Raw genomic sequence first — 19,618 nt, 5'->3', positions numbered from 1 at the left:
TCACGAAATTGTGAAAAGTTGAGGCAGTGTAACCATTACATTACAATGCATTCATAACACCTTTATTCGTCTCACAGGGGAAGGGGAAATGTACATTGTTACAGCAAAAGTGAGGATAGGGACCTACAAAAAGTGTTTTTACATACAGTTTTCAACCCAGTTTCACTAATGCCTGATTGGAACCAAACTCTGAAGTAGTTTGATAAACTGAAGAGAACAATAGCTCCTCAAACTGTTCAATCGTACCTGTGGGACTTATTAAATATTCTCCGTAATAAAAGCTCCTGAATGGACATTAAGATTAGATTGTTTTGGTTAATTTTTTTTTTGAAGGACTTGTAAACAGGATGTGACCCTCCAGGGCGCCAGGCGGCGGTGTACGTACATTTAAAGTGTGATCCGTCTCACCACTGAAGAAGACGGCTTTGTTGGAGGAGGGTTGAGGCACGGCTTACAACTTTTAGCTCATGTTCGTTTGATTTTGTTCACATTCACACTTCAGAACTCAGCTGTAACGTTAGGTTTGTTCATTTACGAGCAATTTACCGGCAGTATATTTTACCAAGCTTACCCCTAAAGCGTGATTTTATCGTTTGTTCGGCTCACGGGGTCCCGTTTAGCCTTCTTGCTAACTTCCTTAGCTAACTGTTATTGTTAGCTAGCTTTGTGCTAACATGTCTGGCGGAGGAATCGTTAGAGGACCTGCAGGGAGCAACGACTGTCGGATATACGTTGGGAATCTCCCGCCCGACATACGGTCAAAGGACGTCGAAGACTTGTTTTACAAATATGGAGCCATTCGTGATATCGATCTGAAAAACCGGAGAGGAGGACCGCCGTTTGCCTTCGTGCAGTTTGAGGACGCGAGGTGAGCTTCATTCTCCCGCCACGTCTTTTACGCAATGTCCCCCATTCAATTAGCTTGCATCCAAACGTGTTTTCTAAGCTGGTGGGCCTACATAGTCATAAAAAACACAAGGAATAGCTTGAAATAAAACTACTCGGTACATTTAGAAAGAGTATTTTTGTAGGCCTATTTATTGACTTAACGGCTTAAATAGCGGGAGGAGTTTTTAATATTAAGTTTGCCCTCATCGAAAACTGTATTTAGACTGCATTTAGTTTTAGATATAATGTTAAGTGTAACCTAGTGCGTTGGTGATCAGGGGAGCACAGGTTCGAACCCCACTGCAGTCAGCATTCCGTTGTGTCCCTGGGCAAGACACTTCACCCCCCTGTGGGGATTGGCCACAGTATTTAGTCTGTAAGTCGCTTTGGATAAAAGTGTCTAACAAGTAACATGTAATGTAATGAAATAAGATGCAAATGTAGTCAGACTTGGCCCTCCCACTCATTATAATCTTTCAAGAAAATAATCCATCCATCTTCTACCGCTTATTCGAAGTCCGGTCGCTAAGGTAACAAATAATACAACAAATACAAATATATTTCCAGATATAGGTACAGGAATTGTATTGTGGTGAATTGTATAGTGTTTCATGAGCCTGCATTTTGAACTTTAAGGTGAATTGAAATTGTGTGTTTTCTGCAATTAGCCTGCATGTAGTTGTGTAAAGGATCCACAATGTGCATCTAGCCTGAGTGCAGTTTGGGTTATTTGCACAGGAACCTTTTTTACACAGATGTTTGCTGTGCTAACTAAAACCTGATAAACCACCTCCTAAAGCACTTGTACACTGATAATATAATTTGAGCTCAAACTATGGATGGATTACCTTATCATCTGAATAATTAATCAAGTATTTAGTCTAAGTATATCACTTTTGTTCCAGGCTGAAGGCATTAGCTGATTTACTTCTATCACATTATAGTATATTTAACATGGCAAACAAGACTTGTGATGTCATGGCTCTAGGAAACCCTAAGGGGAAATTATCACTATCTAATGATTTATAGAACAAAGGATTGAAAGCATTTGAACTGAAATCCGTTAAACGCATTTACAATAGGGGTGCACCGAATGGGAAATTCTTGGCCGATACCGAAAATAGGAAACAGTTGGCCGAAAACCGAATGGCCGAAAATGATTAATAGATATATATATATATATATATATATATAATGTATACATTTTTTACCAATGTTGTTCAGCTGCCTGATTATGGAAAAAGAAATGATTATGGCAAAACTTAACTNAACACTTCACCCAGACAATGTCAATATGCTGTTGTTCTTGAACAAGAACACATAGACTTGTACTCTTGCATATTGAGTCTTGTATGTACATCACTATGTTACATAGTGATGTACATACAAGACTCAATATGCAAGAGTACAAGTCTATGTGTTCTTGTTCAAGAACAACAGCATATTGACATTGTCTGGGTGAAGTGTTGCTCTTTCGGCAGACACTATATCACCATACATACAAAGGAGTTAGCTTAGCTACACTACCAAATATGGCAACCAGCATCCCACGCTGTCAGTGAGCTACACTACCAAATATGGCAACCAGCATCCCACGCTGTCAGTGTCCACTATGTCTAAGCCAGCTTCCCTTGACGTCACACAGATCTCGCGAGCAGTTGCGATATTTTGCGAGACTTCGTGAGCTCAGTAATGGCCGCCATATCAGAAGCCAAAACAATGTTTTTCGTCTTATCTCAGCGCAAATTTCTCGATCTATGGAAGGTTTTAGATGGTTTAGAACACAAAGGAGAATATACGTAAGTACCGGTTCCTGACGTTCCGGTTTTAACCGGACTTGAACCGAAACTTTTTAAAAGTCCAGTACCGGTTCGGCGTACCGGTACGCAGCACTAGTTATAAATGTCCAAAATGAGCTGCGTCTGTAATTCAAAGTGCAGTGAAGGTTTAGAAAATCTGTCCCTCAGCAGGGAGTCTTTAAAGAGCGGGAACTGAGCTGATGGGCACACTATTTATTATACACCAGTAATAAAACTCAGGGTACTGCAATCAGTTACAAAAAAAGGGGTCTTTGGGAAATAGTGGAAATGTGCATAATTATGTGCTATAAACTGGTGAAGTGTAAAAATGTAAAAGTATTGTAATTAAGAACACATTTTTTATGTATTGATTTCTGGTTTGGCCAAAGAATCAAAGTTATTTGGCCAAAGTGCATCACTTAACCTGTTGAACCCCATCCCTGTTTTTCAGGTCTCAGGCTCGAAAATGACATTTCCACAACAAATGACCTAACAAATGAACTAAAGTTCGAAAAGGGGAAAAAATAATAATCTTTTTTCTCAAAGTAATGATAAACCTTTGAGTTGGATGTAGAAAAGTCAGAATCAATATATATGTTTTTTATTTTAAAGAAAATTCAGATTGAACATAGTAAAACACTGTAAATTATAGTGTCCTTCCAAAANTTTCGGTCGATATATATTATTTCCTGACCAATAGATTTCGGTCACCATCGTGAACCCCTTTACAAACCGAGATATTTGGATACATGAAATACTTAAGACAAAAGAAGTTTCCAACAAGGAAAAACCCAGTTACTATAACAATCAACGAAACCTATTTTCCAGTCGAATTACCGGGTTACATTAACATTACATAAATATAATAGGAAATCAATGTGAGTAGACTTTACCATCGACAAGGGGAATAAAGAACGGTCAATTCCGAATGGGGAGGTCAAATACCCTCATAAACATGACAAGGGATATACGGTAACCAACAACCGTACACCGACTGCACCCTCACTGTGAGGGGGACCCAAGTTCCCATCAGCAAAAACACGTGGGTTTGCTATCCTGGCTCCAAAATGGTGGAATGAGCTCCCCATTGAAATCAGAACAGCAGAAAGCTCACACATCTTCCGGCGCAGACTGAAAACTCATCTCTTTCGACTCCACTTCGAGCGATAGAATTATTAACAAAGCACTTATATACTAATAAAGGACTGGCTTATCTAAAGCCAGTTGAGTAGCACTTGAAATGTTTTAGCTCTATGAAACCTGATGTACTTATATGATTCTGTTTTCTTTAAGTTTGTATTTTGTTGGTCGAACGCACTTATTATAAGTCGCTTTGGATAAAAGCGTCAGCTAAATGCAATGTAATGTAATGTAATGTTTAGAAGAAAATGGTCTCTAAAATAAATATTATGGGCTCTAACATCACATGAATAGTAGTCTGCAAATCCATTAGACTCTCAGGTGTCCGGACATACCCACTTCATGCAATTGCAAGACTTATTTAGGGATACCATTCCCAGAATATATTCAGATATACGCCATAATTAGAATCTAAATTGCATGATATTTGCATGGGATTAAGGTGAAGTAGGCATGTATTCTGAATGTCAATGAACCCCTGTGGATATGGCCATGGAAGTTTTCTCCTTGCGTTAACCCATGCCTTTGAAACCTTTGAGTTGGATGTAGAAAAGTCAGAATCAATACAGATGTTTTTTATTTTAAAGAAAATTCAGATTGAACATAGTAAAACACTGTAAATTATAGTGTCCTTCCAAAAATTATTTTTTACTTATAGTGAAAACCACCCATGAACCCAAAGTACAACATATAATAATAAGTACCCTGTATCAAGATTGATGCAAAACAAGTGACATTTGACCTTTTTAGAGAGGTTTAGCAAAAAAAAAAAATTCTGGGGTCATTTGGGTGGATTTTCCATATCTCTGATCCCTCTTGGTCGATTTTGCTGATTGACATCTCTTTTTAACCGCTAGAGCCAATGGAATCGAGGGAAAGTTCCACATACACACACAGGTTACCAAATAAGGAGTGAGAGTGACGCGTAGCCAAAACCGGAGTTGTGACACACTCTGGTGGCTACCATTAGCAGCTAATTTTTATTCTCCGATTTTTGCATACAAATTGAATTATGGATTATCAATATTTTTTTCAAAGTGACAGACACATTGCATTAACCTATGGATTAACCTTCAGCCGCGTTTTTTTTCATTTGAATGCCATTTTTGACTTTAATAATAATAATAATGATAATAATGACTTTTGATCAGAATAACAGCTAAGGTGAGCATATCTCCATGTTTTGCTACCTAAAGCTATGTTGTGTGTTGTCTTTATTTGCTTCCCCTGTCACGAGTTCTGATCGCTCAGTGACGATCCTTATATTTCTATAATCTGTGGACTCTCAGGATGTTATCTAAGCTTGTTTGTGCAGATCCAATAAGTTTATCGATCGGTATAGCTAGCGTGCTAACGGCCTTAAGATTTTTTTCGCTCGANCCAGGACATGGTTAAACCGTACACCCCAGCACGTGCACTCCGCTCTGCATCAGCCAAACAGCTCGCTGCACCCGCACTGCGAGGGGGAACCAAGTTCCCATCAGCAAAAACATGTGGGTTTGCTATCCTGGCTCTAAAATGGTGGAATGAGCTCCCCATTGAAATCAGGACAGCAGAAAGCTTACACATCTTCCGGCGCAGACTGAAAACTCATCTCTTTCGACTCCACTTCGAGCGATAGAACTATTAACAAAGCACTTATATACTAATAAAGTACTGGCTTATCTAAAGCCAGTTGAGTAGCACTTGAAATGTTTTAGCTCTATTAAACCTGATGTACTTATATGATTCTGTTTTCTTCAAGTTTGTACTTTGTTGGTCGAACGCACTTATTGTCAGTCGCTTTGGATAAAAGCGTCAGCTAAATGCAATGTAATGTAATAAGGAAGTCTCTTTTTATGAAGAGGGTAATAATAATAATTTAAAATATCTTATTTAGGTTTTAATATGATTGGTGTTAACTAAGGATGTTCTCTTAAGTTGTATGGCTTGTGAACTAATGTTTAATTACTTTACTAACTACAAGGGACTCTCTTTTTGAAAAGAGGGTAATAATAATTGAAAGATCTTAATGACCCCCCTGATATTGTATTTTTAATGTTTAATTACTTCACACAACTATTAAAGAAGCCCCATATGAAGTTATGTGAGGTTGTGTTGGGGTAATATTAGAATTAGCTGTATGCAGCAAAAAAGAGAAGTTTTTAAAATGTTTTTCTGTTGTTGTATTCATTCCAGGGCGGATCCAGGGGGGTGATCAGAGCAAAGAAAGGCTGTAAACACTTAAAATGCACAGAATTAAGAGTGTGGGGGAAATGAAATTATTCAACATACAAGGCTTCGTCTACTGAAGATCAATGTAAGGGTAGAGTTTCACTCTGTGTGGAAACAAAAGAAGCACCCTAACGACTCGTTAACCACACCCAAAACACACTCTCTGGACATGGACAAAGGACTCTTTAAAGTAGAGACACTACATACTGATATACACCTGAACATCAGCAGGAGAAGACTCTTTAAAGTAAATACACTATAAGGTTAAAAAAAGATGTATATGTTTGGTTGTTTATGATGAACAGGGTCAAGGACTTTGGTGCTTCAAGTTAAGCTCCATTTTTTTCTCCTAGTTATTTAAAAAAAAACTTTTCACGATTTATTTTCTTATGAAGATATAGAACAAATTCTACAGTCTTTTTTTAGTGTGTATCTACATATTTGTAATGTGTATCAACGTGTTTTGAATGTTTATCTACATATTTTTAATGTGTATCATAAAATAATAGAATAAGCTTAAAAAGTATTTTCTCTGCCAGAAAAACAAAGTAACGCGTTACTGTAACTCCGTTATTTTTGGCAGTAACTAGTACTCTAACGCATTATTTTTTTAACTCAGTTACCGTTACTACATGGTGCGTTACTCTGTTATTTTTTTTATATAGTCTCGGCTCCCAGATGTTGGTGAGCGGCGCCAACAGCGAGGCGAACAGAGATGAGATCTGTACTTAAGTACAGTACTTGAGTAAATGTACTTAGATACTTCCTGTGCCACATGCGGAGACGTGCTGTGGGCGTGTTTGTGTTTACTAACAAGACTATCATGGCGGCGGCGGAGCTCAAGTCAAGTTTCTCCGCCTGGAGATATTCTCACTATTTCACTTTTGTCGAGCACAAAGAAAAGAACGTTTTAGTTAAATGTAAGTTGTGTCTTGGCAGGTCAAAGATCCTATCTACTGCCCAAAACAGCAATTCAAATCTGTTGAAACATCTGCAGAAACAACATGCTGGGACGAAGCTAGTAGCTAAGACCACAGACCCAGACTCATCCGACGCCACTCCACCTCCACCTAAGCAACAGCGGCTGGATTTTAACTGAGGGACTGCTAGCAGGGAAAAGTTGATAAAGCCATTGCACGGTATGTTGTAGAACACATGCAGGCTATTTCTACTATTTCTATTGCTATTTCTTGATCAACAGATTGTATTATTCTCCAATGCAATAACAGTACTGAAATGAAGGATATAAGGGCATTAATGGGAGCCCTTTTTTTAAGTAACTAATGCGTTACTGTTCACACTGTTACTTTTTGGTGTAACTGAGTTACTTTTGAAATGAAGTAACTAGTAATGATAACTAGTTACTGTTTTTCAGTAACTAGCACAACACTGGTTATGAGTGAGTTTCTGTTCAACCGGCGTTAGCATTTTTTCGCTCGTGGCTAATTCAGAGGCTTAGCGTTAGCTTTGTGGGATCAGTTAGCTGAGTTTATTAAATATGAATATGCCCTCAGACGCTGTTTCCTGCAGATGATGCGTTTTTCCGCCCGGAGGCGGGGGGATGGGGTTCAACAGGTTAAGCTCCTATTTCTTAAGCTCTTATTTCTTAATATTTGTTTTAGTCACAACACTTGTTTCAGTAACTTAGTTTCAATTTATTAAATTACATTACTAAGTTAACTTGGCCAAGGTTACAGCACAGTAACTTAATATTTTACGTGAATTGCATTATCATAGATGTATTCTCTTTATTGGGGGCCACAGGGGGGTCCAAGCTCTGTGTTACTGGGGCACTGGCCCCTGTTGCCCCCCTCTGAACAGCCCATGATTGTTAGTGTTTTTTCAGTATATTGGAAATGACTAGGCTAGCTACAGTAGCTAGCTAGCTTACAGCAGATCTGCAATAACATCAGAAGGAATCATGAGATCACTTTGTTAAAATAAAACAATAAATCTTACATTTGAAAGCCTCAAACAGTGTTGTGCTGTTCTACAGTAACGTCAATAGTGCAAATAGGCTACTAAGATTTATTTTTCTACAGTTTGTATAATATAGTCTTTTAACATTTGTAGATGTTTTTATATTATTTTGCCAAGTAGCAGTTTATTTCCTTTCTTACAGATAATTGTTAGAGGAGTCTTCAGCCCGCTTTTTGTTACATAACAGTGAGCAGCCATATTTCCAAAGTTTGACTTGATATGAAATGTCAGTCAATTTAAAACAATGAATTTATATCTGCTCACCCCAACTCCCCAAGCATGGTGTAAAATACTGTACTTCCAACTAATAGACAATACATGTTTAGGGGAAAAGCCATTACACTGCATGGGAAAAATAGAAATAATCTAATAAATCAAATAAGACAAAATGATAACGTTGCCTATTGAAACAGAAAAAAAGAGAGAGGAACCAAAGAGCACAAGACACAGAATATCAAGTTAGAGAACGATTCCGGGATGAATTTATAATATGAGAGCGAAATCGTTGGAGGGCAGTCTCTTACAGATGCTAACATGATAAAGGTTTGTATATGAGTCATTTGTTACACAGTGTACTACTTTATACTTCTACCTCACTGCAACTCAAAGGCAAATATTTTACTTTGTATTCCTCTACATTTAGAAAGAAAATGTCTTTCGAAATTCAGATGAATAATAAAAAATATAATCAACAAATAAATGATGATATTTATAACAATAAGACGTTGTTGATCCAGACTGGCCTTTCAGTCTGTTGACTACTAACCAGCTGCTTGCTGTAGCCTTTTGTTTGACTGACACATATGAAAGTGCCATCTATCTTCCCAATGATAAAGGAAAGCACATTTTCCCTAAATGTTGATCGGTTGCTTTCAGAAAAGACAAATACATAAATGACCTCTAAGCAAACTTCTAAAGTGTTTCCATTGGCTTCAATACAGACACTTCTACTATTACAGCCACTGCTGTTGAGGGTTAGGGTACAAGTGGCCAAAAGAGAACTTATTCAGATCCTTTTGATATGTGAAAGTACAGGTGTAAAGTAACAGGTATTTAGTGAAATACTTAAGTACAATTTTGAGGGACTTGTACTTAACTTGAGCATTTAAAGCGTTGCTACTTTGTACTTTTACTCCACTACGATTCAGAGGTAAATTGTGTACTTTTACCCCACTACATGTATTTAATACCTTTAGTTACTTTACAGATTCTGATGAATGATGTGAAATATAATCAAGTCTTAAATCAGACTTTAGTTCCACCTGCAGTAAATTCACAAACTGCCTGCAGTATACAAAGTCATTCAAACTAGCTGCACCTTTACCAGCTTTGATAACACTTTAACAATCAATCATTATAAAACATATCATATATATTATTCTGAAATGGACCAATCTGCATAATGAATACTTTTACTTTTGGTACTTTAAGTGTATCTTTTTGCTAATATGTGTGTACTTCTGAGTAACATTTTGAATGCAGGACCTTTAATTAAAACAGAGTCTGCCTACACTCTGCTGGTACTTTTACTTAAGTACAAGATCTGAGTACTTCTCCCACCTCTGTGTAAAAGTAGTAACACCACACGGAGAATATATCAGTTTCAAGTTGTGCATTAAAAACGTAACTCACCATTAGTAAACAGAGTCTGCCTACACTCTGGTACTTTTACTTAAGTACAAGATCTGAGTACTTCTACTACCTCTGTGTAAAAGTACTAGTAATACCACACGGAGAATATATCAGTTTCAAGTTGTGCATTAAAAACGTAACTCACCATTAGTAAACAGAGTCTGCCTACACTCTGGTACTTTTACTTAATTACAAGATCTGAGTACTTCTCCCACCTCTGTGTAAAAGTACTAGTAATACCACACGGAGAATATATCAGTTTCAAGTTGTGCATTAAAAACGTAACTCACCATTAGTAAAGCTAGGGGAAATATACCAGTATTTATACAAATGCAGAAAGAAGTTCCCCTAATGACTGTTATTGCATTCTATAAAATGTAAATAAACTATTATTTCTCATGCATTAATGCTGGCATTGAGAGATTTGCCCAACAATAGTAAACATTCAAAATGATGAGAAACAAATTAAAATGATTTATTATTTAAAGGAAATTGTAAAAAATAAAAGAAGAAGTAGCAAATCTCAGCCTTACTTGAATATAATGTTGGGCAGTTTATGAAAAACATATTTCGTAAGCATTATATGCTTTGCGAAAAGAAAAGAAAACGAAAAGCTTGCTAAATCAGAAAAATGTGGTGTGATGAGTGGAATATTTCCATAGTAGAAGAAGGTATGAAAAGGCAAGTACTTCAAATGTGTACACAAGCACAGTACTTGTAGATTGTTACATTCCAACACTATAGTAAGATAACTCCAATATTTAGTTCATATGAAATAAAGCAACAATTATCACCCAGTTTGAAATAAAACTGCAAGTAAACCTGCTCTGCTGTGAGAGGAGCGAGGAAGGGGCAGGATGTGTGATCTGAGTCAGCGTGGGGGTGCAGAGGTTCAGGCCTCTGTTCACTGGGTGATGGTGGAAGCGGTTTCTAGCTACTGTCTGGGGTTCCTCTTCACTGATCGGAGCCACATTAAGGTCACATTACGCACCTGAAAGTTACGTAAGATATAATGCCACTAAAAGCTGATGAAATGTGCTGTGTGAAGAATCAGAGTGGTGGGGGGGAGGAGGGTGTATGAACTTTGTGGCTCCTTCCTCCCACACACAGCACTAACTGGACTCTCCGGGGGTTTCAAATGAAATGCTTCTTGTAAGCACACGGGAAGAACTTTCATCAATTGAGAAGGGCTCTTCTGGGAAGTTGCAAAGTTCCCCCAGCCTCTCTGATAAGTATCTAGATTCTAGAATAATCTCACAAGCACAACGAAGTAATACAGAGCAAGGGTTGCTTGCAAAACTTTAACAATGCAGCATGTAATTTTATTAGACAAGGAGTGATTTCCCCTAGATATATAGTGTGTAAATGAACAATAAGCTTAACCTGTTGAACCCCATCGACCCGCCCCGGGCGGAAAAACACATCATCTGCAGGAAACAGCGTCTGAGGGCTTCTTAATAAACTATGAATGTTTCATATCCATGTAACGGGAAGAAACTCAGCTAACTGATCATTATTTATTTTTTTGCAAAAAAAAAAAAAGCTAACGCTGAGCCTATGAATTAGCCTCGAGCGAAAAAAATCTTAAGGCCGTTAGCACGCTAGCTATACCGATCGATAAACTTATTGGATCNATATATATATAAGGCATGAATACATAATTTCCGCACAAAAATATCATAAATTGGTAATAGCCTGCTGTCCCCCAAAGCCATGCATTCTCGAAATATTATATTTATGATATTTTTGTGCGGAAATTATGTATTCATGCCTTATATATATATATACTGTCTATGATCATGTCTATGAATTCATGCTCGTCTCTTGTCCTGGGTGGCAGGTTACGTCACTTCCGCCTAAAACCCACATTTCACATTATCTATTTTTTGCAAAAAAATTGTTTTTTTAGCAAAAACAAAACGTTTAACCTCACAAGCGCTCTCAACGCTTACAACTGTTTAACTTAGATTAAACTTCTATAGAACTAAAATAAAGATCATTACAGTCGAACATTTCTTCAAAATAACTGAGATAAAAGAACAGAGTAACAGAACATATACAAAGTAGCTATATGGAGATTAACCTTTATTAATCCCAAAGGGGAAACTCTGTTTGATTAATACACCGTACCAGTAGAAACACATGCATAGGAACGCAGATATGCACAAACACATGCATTTTTAGAGGTGCCAGTTGCAAGTGAGCAGTTCAGTGCCTTCCTCAGAGCCCAGGACGTGAACAAGTCCCTACAGACTGAGTTACTGTCACTACTGTATTGAGATGAAACCAATTTGTAAATCAAATGTTACTCTACTACATGTAACTAGTTACTCCCCAATCATGTGTGTCTTCTGCAAACACTGCCTGAAACTCATCCCGAGGGAGATGGAACAATACAGAGAGGTAACAATAAGCCTCATCAACTGAAGTTACCTTTCTTTTCTTCAGAGTAATGTACCATTTAGGAACTGGATTAAGTCCCTCCCTGTCCGGTGGACCTCGGAAAAATTATGTATTGAAGTCAAGGGCGAGAATAATTATCTTTCGATCCCTTTTGAATTGTGCCACGAATCACACATATGATGTTTGTCAATTTAAAAGATAATTTTGCAAGTTACATTTGCCGTAAACTGTGAAGTAACACTTTTTTTGTTTGTGTGAAACCGCTCAATGAACTACATCTCTGGTCTTGCACAACACACGTCACCAAGATGGCCGTCACTGCCATCTTGCCAAAAAACCAAGGTGGTGCAAGTGAAATGTTTTGTAATGCACGAGTCAACACGTTCCATGTTCTCTTGAGAAATCTGATGTACAAATTCATCTGTCGATTGAAAGTTTCTCATAACTCTGTCATTATGCTGCTTTCAAATCCGTGTCTCAGTGCTGCACGATACCAGTCACCTCTGCGGAAACATTGGTATAACTGCCTTTTTTTAAATGTATATGAGTGTTGTATGTATTTTTAATTAAATGGACCAAGAGTCTCTTTAAATAAAGCTGATGATGTAGATTCGGTGATCTTAACATTCAGCCTAGAGAATGAACATAGCCTCTCAATCGCAGCAACAGGATATTTATTTGCTTTTAGGTGACTCAGGACACACACACACACACACACATGATGCCTGCTGAAGGTTGTTCCCTCGATATGCTCACAAAGTCACTTTTTCTTCGATCTTCTCATCTTCTCATCTGAAACTCCAACATAGCTCCACATCAGCATAACGAAGGGTGTAACATGTCTCATTTATAAGTACTGAACTAGAAGTCATAACAACGGCCCTTTCTCTCCCAGTCTCCGTAACGTGTGGGCTCCGGACCTCGAGGGCCCCCCTTCTCCTTGGTGACAGGGTTCACATCATCAGGGAACTTCTGCAGAGCAGCCCTGCTCTCCTCCTCGGGGCTGTCCAGGCGTCCCTGCGGGGTTTTAGCTTTCTTCAGCGGCTGCTTGTCCTTTACCGATCCGCTGGCCGCACGGGAACATCCTGTGAGAACATACACAGGAGTCCTCGCTGGAGCGCAGAGCCGCAAGAGAGACAGCATGTCGGCGGACGGGGACTCTCTTCTGCTCGGACACTTACACAACGGTGATGTTCGGAGGTATACGATCTAGCACCCCCTCTTGCGTATGAGGTGGCTCAAAGGTTTCCCGAAACGTCTTCTTCTTCTCGTTTTTAATGGCGGATCGCAAACAGCTTTTAGTTGCATACCGCCACCTACTGTACATGAGTGTGTGTATCATCATGTCATTCCATCACTCAACTCATGGACGTATCCAGGTCCGCCCCTCCCTACAGGCAGTTCACGCAGACTGCGTCGGGCCTCACCTCGCGTCATCTTGCGGAGGGAGCCTCAACTGAGCCGCAAATGCGGCGCTTCTAGCTATGTGCTTATGCGGAGCAATTAGGCGCGGCACAGTTTCGCCGCTGCAAAGCCCCACTAGCGCCCCCTCCATCCCTTTTTTCTTAATTACTGCTTTTCCTTCTCCTTTTCCAAGTTGAACTGGTAATGTTATTTCCTTTTGTAATGCACTTTTTGCTAATTTATCAGCACACTGTCCCTTTTACCCCCTCATGAGCAGGCACCCAGCAGAACTGATACCGCCTCTGTGAAGTCTTAACAAGCTATGGTTAAGTTCTATGAGTATATTTTCTCTGACAGTTGTTGTTGACTGTACGCTTTTTAATATGGATAATGAATCTGTGCATATCACCACCCTATCTGGTCTGACCTCTTCAACCCACTGTAATCCTATTATTAGTGCCAGCATTTCTGCTTTGTACACTGATAGATCTGACGCTCGTTTTGAGATCGATATTTTAAAGTTTGGGATATATATACCAACTCCAACACACTTCCTTGTTCTTAGAACCATCTGTGTATATTTTGAGGTAATTGTGATTATTGCTGAGGTGCATACTTTCCCGAAACTTTGTTTTCTTCCAATAATTTGACTCTCCATAGATACAAGGTCACAAAAATACTAACTTAAACCACATACATTTTGAGGCTATTTTTGTTTGATTTATTGGTCTGCATCACATTGAGCATTGTTTTGCTTATTTTGTCCACTTTGTCTCACAAGTGTAGGAGCAATGCTCCTTACAATCCAATCAAATACAAATAACGAACCAGATATGTTTGAAAGGTTAGATTTCTGACCAGCTTTGTATTAGTGTATGTAAATGTAAAATGCATGATTTAGGAGGTTAACCGGTAACTAAACTGCTCCCTGGCACCCTCTTCAGTCTACAATGCATGTGTGCACCTATCTGTGTACTGTTTGTAAAACTTTTTTTACAAAATATATAAACCAGAGTGAAGACAAATAAAGGTTTATCTTCTTCTAATGAATACACAATATGAAACTATTTCACTAAAATACCCTACTTTTATTTAAATAAACAATCTAAATATTTCTTTCAAAACTATCTGTAAATAAAATGGCTGCACAATGCATTTGGATACGCATTACGTATCCAGATACTCAGGCAAGCAGAATAAAAATGCATCCACAGATAATTCATTTGTTATTTGTGGACACCATAAGAATAGCAGTAATAAATTCTGGCAACGCTTTGCTATTTTTTAAAGTTTTATTTTTCTCCACTATTCAACACACCAAGTGCTTCAAGAACAATATTAACATCACAAACATCACAGTAACCCAACACAGCAGTGACTGTTTCCCCCGCTGCCAACCACACGTATTGGTCCACATAATCCACATCTCATCTTGACGTGTGGCTGACAGGGGGAAATCAGTGGGGGGGGCGGGGAAGTAGAGATGACACAATCATCACATAATATTGACGCCTTCACACAACTGAATACATTGATTAATTCATGTGATTAAAAGATAATGTTATACTGAGAATAGACACACAAGATGTTTCTCTAATTAGTAGTAAGTAGAAGCGTGAGAACAGAAAGATTAGGATGAATCCTGGCGAGGGTCTACTGACCGCTGCTGGAGCTACGGCTTTCTCAACGAACAACAAACACTTTGCACTTTTAGACAGTCACGCCAACTCAATCTTTAAAAGCCGACGTCTTCACACGGTTTGTTTCGTCCTCTCGGGCCTTAACGGATGTACTGAAGCCACTAGTGATCGCTTGATCCCACTGTCACGGAGGATGTTAGTATAGCGCTTAAGGGATGAGCTAGTACTGCATTTTGACAGAAGCGAAACACCGACACAGACGCTTCCAAGCTTGGGAGTGGCTTGAGATTTACCATGTGGGGGAGAAAGGGAGACGGCACCAGGTGTGGAGACAGGAAGAAGAGGCATGAGTTGAATACTGACTGATTATCTTGATCTATTGTTCACATTTTACCTCTGACTTCTGATCACATATGACATTAATTTTCAGTCACAACATTGTCTCAAAGCAGTTTTGATTTGTTTGGTTGAATAGAAAAAGAAACAAGCCTGTTCCCTTTAGTATGTTAGTTTCACATTATGTTTTTAAATACACATAACTAATCATGTAATCTTTAACAACTCTAAAGTACAGTAGACAGCACAGGCTTGTGATTTATGGAGGAGTGAGGGGAAATAGCAGAGCAGATATAAGACTATAACTATACGCCACAGTTGAATGTGGTGGGTGTTTAGTAGGCGTGATTTTCCACGTAGAGGGATTTTCCTGCGGCGGTACCACTTCCAGAAGACTGGTACTTGCCGAGAGCGGCCAGACTGTTAGCCTGAATAAGAGACAAAAAGAATATATATCAACAATCTTGCACGAAGAAACTTTATTTCATTCTAATATTCTGCGAAGATGTGTCTGATGTCTGACCTCGGCGCGCTTGATGAACTCCTCGGTGGCGGCCTTCTCTTTGCTCAGCTCTCCTCTCCATGCGTTCAGCGCGGAGGCCTGCAGGGCGCGGCCGTACGAGAAGGTCAGAGCCCAGGGCTTGGTGAGGGGACAGTTGTTGATGGCATTAAGGTTGATGCTGGCATCTTCCTCGGACTGGCCACCTGACAAGAATGTCACTCCTAAGAAAATACAGAAACAAGCAAATATACACGTTATCTTTTTAAATCTGGCTTCATACAATGTTTTATTCTTTTAACCATGACATAAGAATAAAACTGTAGGAGCCATGAATGTCAGAGTGGGGATTTCTGTTGTATCATTTCATAAGGGTTTTTTCAGAAATATTGTACCATAAAATAAATTATACAATACATAATGGATACTATAGCAGCAAGTGTAATTACAGTATATATTTAATATACATATTTTCATCATTCTCTAATTAAAAAGTACATGTAATGAAGATTTGACCAAGAATTAAAACATGCACACATCTCTTAAATACTGTATCTACAGATCCCAGACAATTTATTCCATTAACACTTTCCCTGATTTATGTTATTTTAATGAATTAATCTTCATTTCTAATTCAATTTACCGTTTTATATTTGTTTGAAGCACTTTGTAACATTGCTAAGATGATAACGTTTATTCACATTAAATATTGTTAACTTTAATTTCCTAAATCGACCTGGTCTCTGACCTGTGACTGCAGGGGGCACGGTGCGGCGCAGGGCGGTGACGGTTGCCATGGCGATTTCCTCGTGGCTGACCTTGGTGGGGCAGGAGTGTCCGGGTGTCACCATGTTGGGTTTCAGCAGGGTCCCCTCCAGGTACACATGGTGGTCTGACAGAGCCTTGTACACTGCAGCCAGGACCTGAGCAGCGGCAGAGACACGAGATGTTGGTCAAAGGACTTTGAGAGCATTGTTACGAACGTGTGGGGACATCTTTACGGGTCGTATTCACTGTTTTGTGTTTTATAAAGTCACTCAATTCACCTTCTCACTGACGTACTGGCAGCGCTTCAGGTCATGTTCTCCGTCAGGAAGGATCTCGGGCTCCACAATAGGAACAATGCCATTCTACAAGACATTCAAAAGTATAAAGTTAGGCCAAACTCTCATATTCTTTAGATACACTAACAATTGGTTTGAATGGCCAATAGGGTCCTCAAATACCACATTTGATCGCAAATAATGTTTTTAAAAGCCTGACTAATCTCACACCGACCTGCTGGCAGATGCTGGCATATCGTGCCAGAACATTAGCGTTCTCCATGATGGCCAGCTCGGAGGGTGTGTTCTCGCTGATCTTCAGCACGCTGCGCCATTTAGCGAAGTCTGCACCGTCCTTCTTGTACTGCGCACAGCGCTCAGAGAGCCCATCCAGACCTGCAGCGCAACACATGCACAGAACCATCGTCAGGAACCAAGGCGGGTTCTACTGTTTCTGAGAGTGTGTTTTTTTATTTATCCTACCCTGTGTGGTGGTCTCTCCATCTGTTCCAGCGAGGGGCACGACACCTTTGTCCACCTGCAGGCACATTTATTTATATGTCACATTTAAGTCTAATTTATAAAATAATTCTAAATTATTAACACATAGCTAGCACAAAAGAAACAATAAAAAAAACTAAAAAAGGGTCCAGAGAACAGAAATTATAACAGGGTAACTGCAAAAAGGAAGCAATACAATATTTTATATAATGTTTTAGATGTGATGTCACACTAATAATTAAATAAACAAGTTCAATATCATCAATCTTTGCTTTATATTTAATATAGAGATTCTGATGCAAAATCCTATGAATTTCACTCAAATAAAACCAACTTCCCTGAATGTATGTTTTGAACGTTCCCAGTTTCTCCTCACAAGCTGACCTACTGTTATGTGTGGGTCTGTTTGTGTCCAAACAAACTGACAACAAATGTGTGTGTATTGTAACTAGGGTTGCAAAGGGGCGGAACATTTCCGGTAAATTTCCGGAAATTTTCCATGGGAAGTTAAGCTGGGGAATTTTGGAAATATTCGATGCAAAATTAAACAAAAAACATGGCATTAACAGATTTTTTAAAATTATTTTTTAAAAGTAGAACAGAACAATTTTTGTTTGATTATTTTATTGAACAATTATTTGTTTCATTGATGAACGAAAACAGGAATGTTGAGTTAAATATTACTCATCTGTGCATGTGATGGAGGAATGCACAGTGCCTGTATGTGTGGTCTCAATAGCCATGCAGTAAGCAGTGTGCTATGGCAATGGCATCTGTTTGTTTTAGTCAAGATTATGCTAAAATATACTTTCCCCAACTAATTTAAGTTCCCTATGAAGAGCCAACCTTCAAATTTAGAACATTCCCAGTTTATTCCCATGGAAAGTTTCCATCTTTGAAAATTCCCAGAATTTTGCAACCCTAATTGTAACAGACTTTTAGTAACCTTTTTAGCTTTAACAGCCAACACATGTGTGTTTTTGTCTGCTCAACTGAACTATTAGACTGTAATATAACATAACCGATATGGCTTTGGGGACAATCAGAGGAAAAGCTAACATCAAACAAATAAGGCCCAAGTGATTATATTTTAGGAGACAGAGATGAAACACACTATTTCTAGACTCAAGGGATCTATTCTGGAGGCTTTAAATGTCACTCCTACAGTGAGCAGTGTGTACCTTGATGCCGACAACAATGCCACGGTCCTTGATGAGCTTGGAGAAGTTAGTGCCGTCGTCTGTGTTCTGGTAAAGGGTTTCATGGAAGAAGATGACCCCTCCGATACAGCTGTCCATGCGCTGGTCGGCTGTGAAGAGCAGCTGGCGGTAGCGACGCCTGTTCTCCTCTGTGTTCTCAACCCCAATGGGGTTCAAACGTTTCCCCATGCTGCCTGTGTAGTCAACACAAAGCTGCTCAGTCAAGACTCCAATCAAAAACAGACTTACGGCATCTATCTATCTATCATATTGTCAATCTTTCAGTTTGTGTGTACAGACAAACCATTTCCCACAATCCCAAATATAAAAATTAGGGCCGGGACTCGATTAAAAAAATTAATCTAATTAGAGGTTTTGTAATTAATTAATCGCATTTTTAATCACATAAATATTTGACCTGAGAACAGTTAGAAGATGTCAATAAAGTGTGCCGTCACACAGAGGTAATTTGAATTGCTTACCGAGGTCCAATGATCCCCAGTCAGGGCAACACATTTGGCTTTCTCCAATAAATTCTCTTTATCTTCCTTTTCATTGTCATAAAGCTGCTGGATTCTTTTTGTCACTGTCTTTCTGCATGGCAGCTCATATGTTGTGTCAGACGATGCAATCTGTAGTACCTTTTGCAGCCCCTTATCTTCTACCACTCCAAGTGGTCTACAGTCGAGTGCAATCCAGTGAGCTGGTTATTTTTTCAGACGTGGACTTAGTTATCCTGGCCCTGAAACCAGTCATCTGGTTGAGTGTGGGTTGGGTGTGGGTCATACTTGTCAACCCTCCCNATATTTTTTTTTTGTTTTTCATCCTATCTCTTATTGTCCTCGACGTTTTCCATTATTGAATGTCCTTATACGTAGTCATGACTGTGTGTTATACTATCTACGGTACTGCTTTCTTTTTATCTATTTATTAACAGTTT

At 38.9% G+C, this 19,618-nt stretch overlaps 3 protein-coding genes across 3 annotated transcripts in view; 1 reads left to right on the top strand and 2 right to left on the bottom strand.

Moving 5' to 3' along the window:
* LOC104965286 (phospholipid-transporting ATPase ID-like) overlaps window positions 1-19,618 on the top strand; it is a 718,806-nt gene that overhangs the window by 514,470 nt on the left and 184,718 nt on the right. The gene's annotated exons all lie outside the window — the stretch shown is intronic.
* On the bottom strand, window positions 12,623-13,374 carry sdhaf4 (succinate dehydrogenase complex assembly factor 4). Its single transcript, XM_010793513.1, has one exon. It carries the CDS (start codon window positions 13,197-13,199, stop codon window positions 12,918-12,920), a length of 282 nt encoding a protein of 93 aa, XP_010791815.1. The 5' UTR covers window positions 13,200-13,374; the 3' UTR covers window positions 12,623-12,917.
* Window positions 14,739-19,618, bottom strand: part of aldocb (aldolase C, fructose-bisphosphate, b) — an 11,789-nt gene continuing 6,909 nt past the window's right edge. The window contains exons 3-9 of the mRNA XM_010793514.1: window positions 18,661-18,872; window positions 17,462-17,516; window positions 17,214-17,374; window positions 16,982-17,065; window positions 16,684-16,858; window positions 15,960-16,159; window positions 14,739-15,864 (exon numbers count right to left, since the gene is read on the bottom strand). Of these exons, the coding sequence (XP_010791816.1) occupies window positions 15,772-15,864; window positions 15,960-16,159; window positions 16,684-16,858; window positions 16,982-17,065; window positions 17,214-17,374; window positions 17,462-17,516; window positions 18,661-18,872 (980 nt within the window). The 3' untranslated portion in view covers window positions 14,739-15,771. The remainder of the gene's footprint in view (window positions 15,865-15,959; window positions 16,160-16,683; window positions 16,859-16,981; window positions 17,066-17,213; window positions 17,375-17,461; window positions 17,517-18,660; window positions 18,873-19,618) is intronic.

The sequence above is a fragment of the Notothenia coriiceps genome, unplaced genomic scaffold (genome assembly GCF_000735185.1).
Source record: "Notothenia coriiceps isolate Sejong01 unplaced genomic scaffold, NC01 NC01_scaffold00037244, whole genome shotgun sequence".
In the NCBI taxonomy this organism is placed as follows: Eukaryota; Metazoa; Chordata; class Actinopteri; order Perciformes; family Nototheniidae; genus Notothenia; species Notothenia coriiceps.
The sequence above is the reverse complement of the archived record's forward strand: the minus strand, read 5'-3'. Positions and strand labels throughout refer to the sequence as shown.

What these genes read in the sequence shown, in the direction of transcription:
- sdhaf4 (XM_010793513.1), bottom strand. Translation starts at nt 13,199, where the DNA reads ATGCTGTCTCTCTTGCGGCTCTGCGCTCCAGCGAGGACTCCTGTGTAT.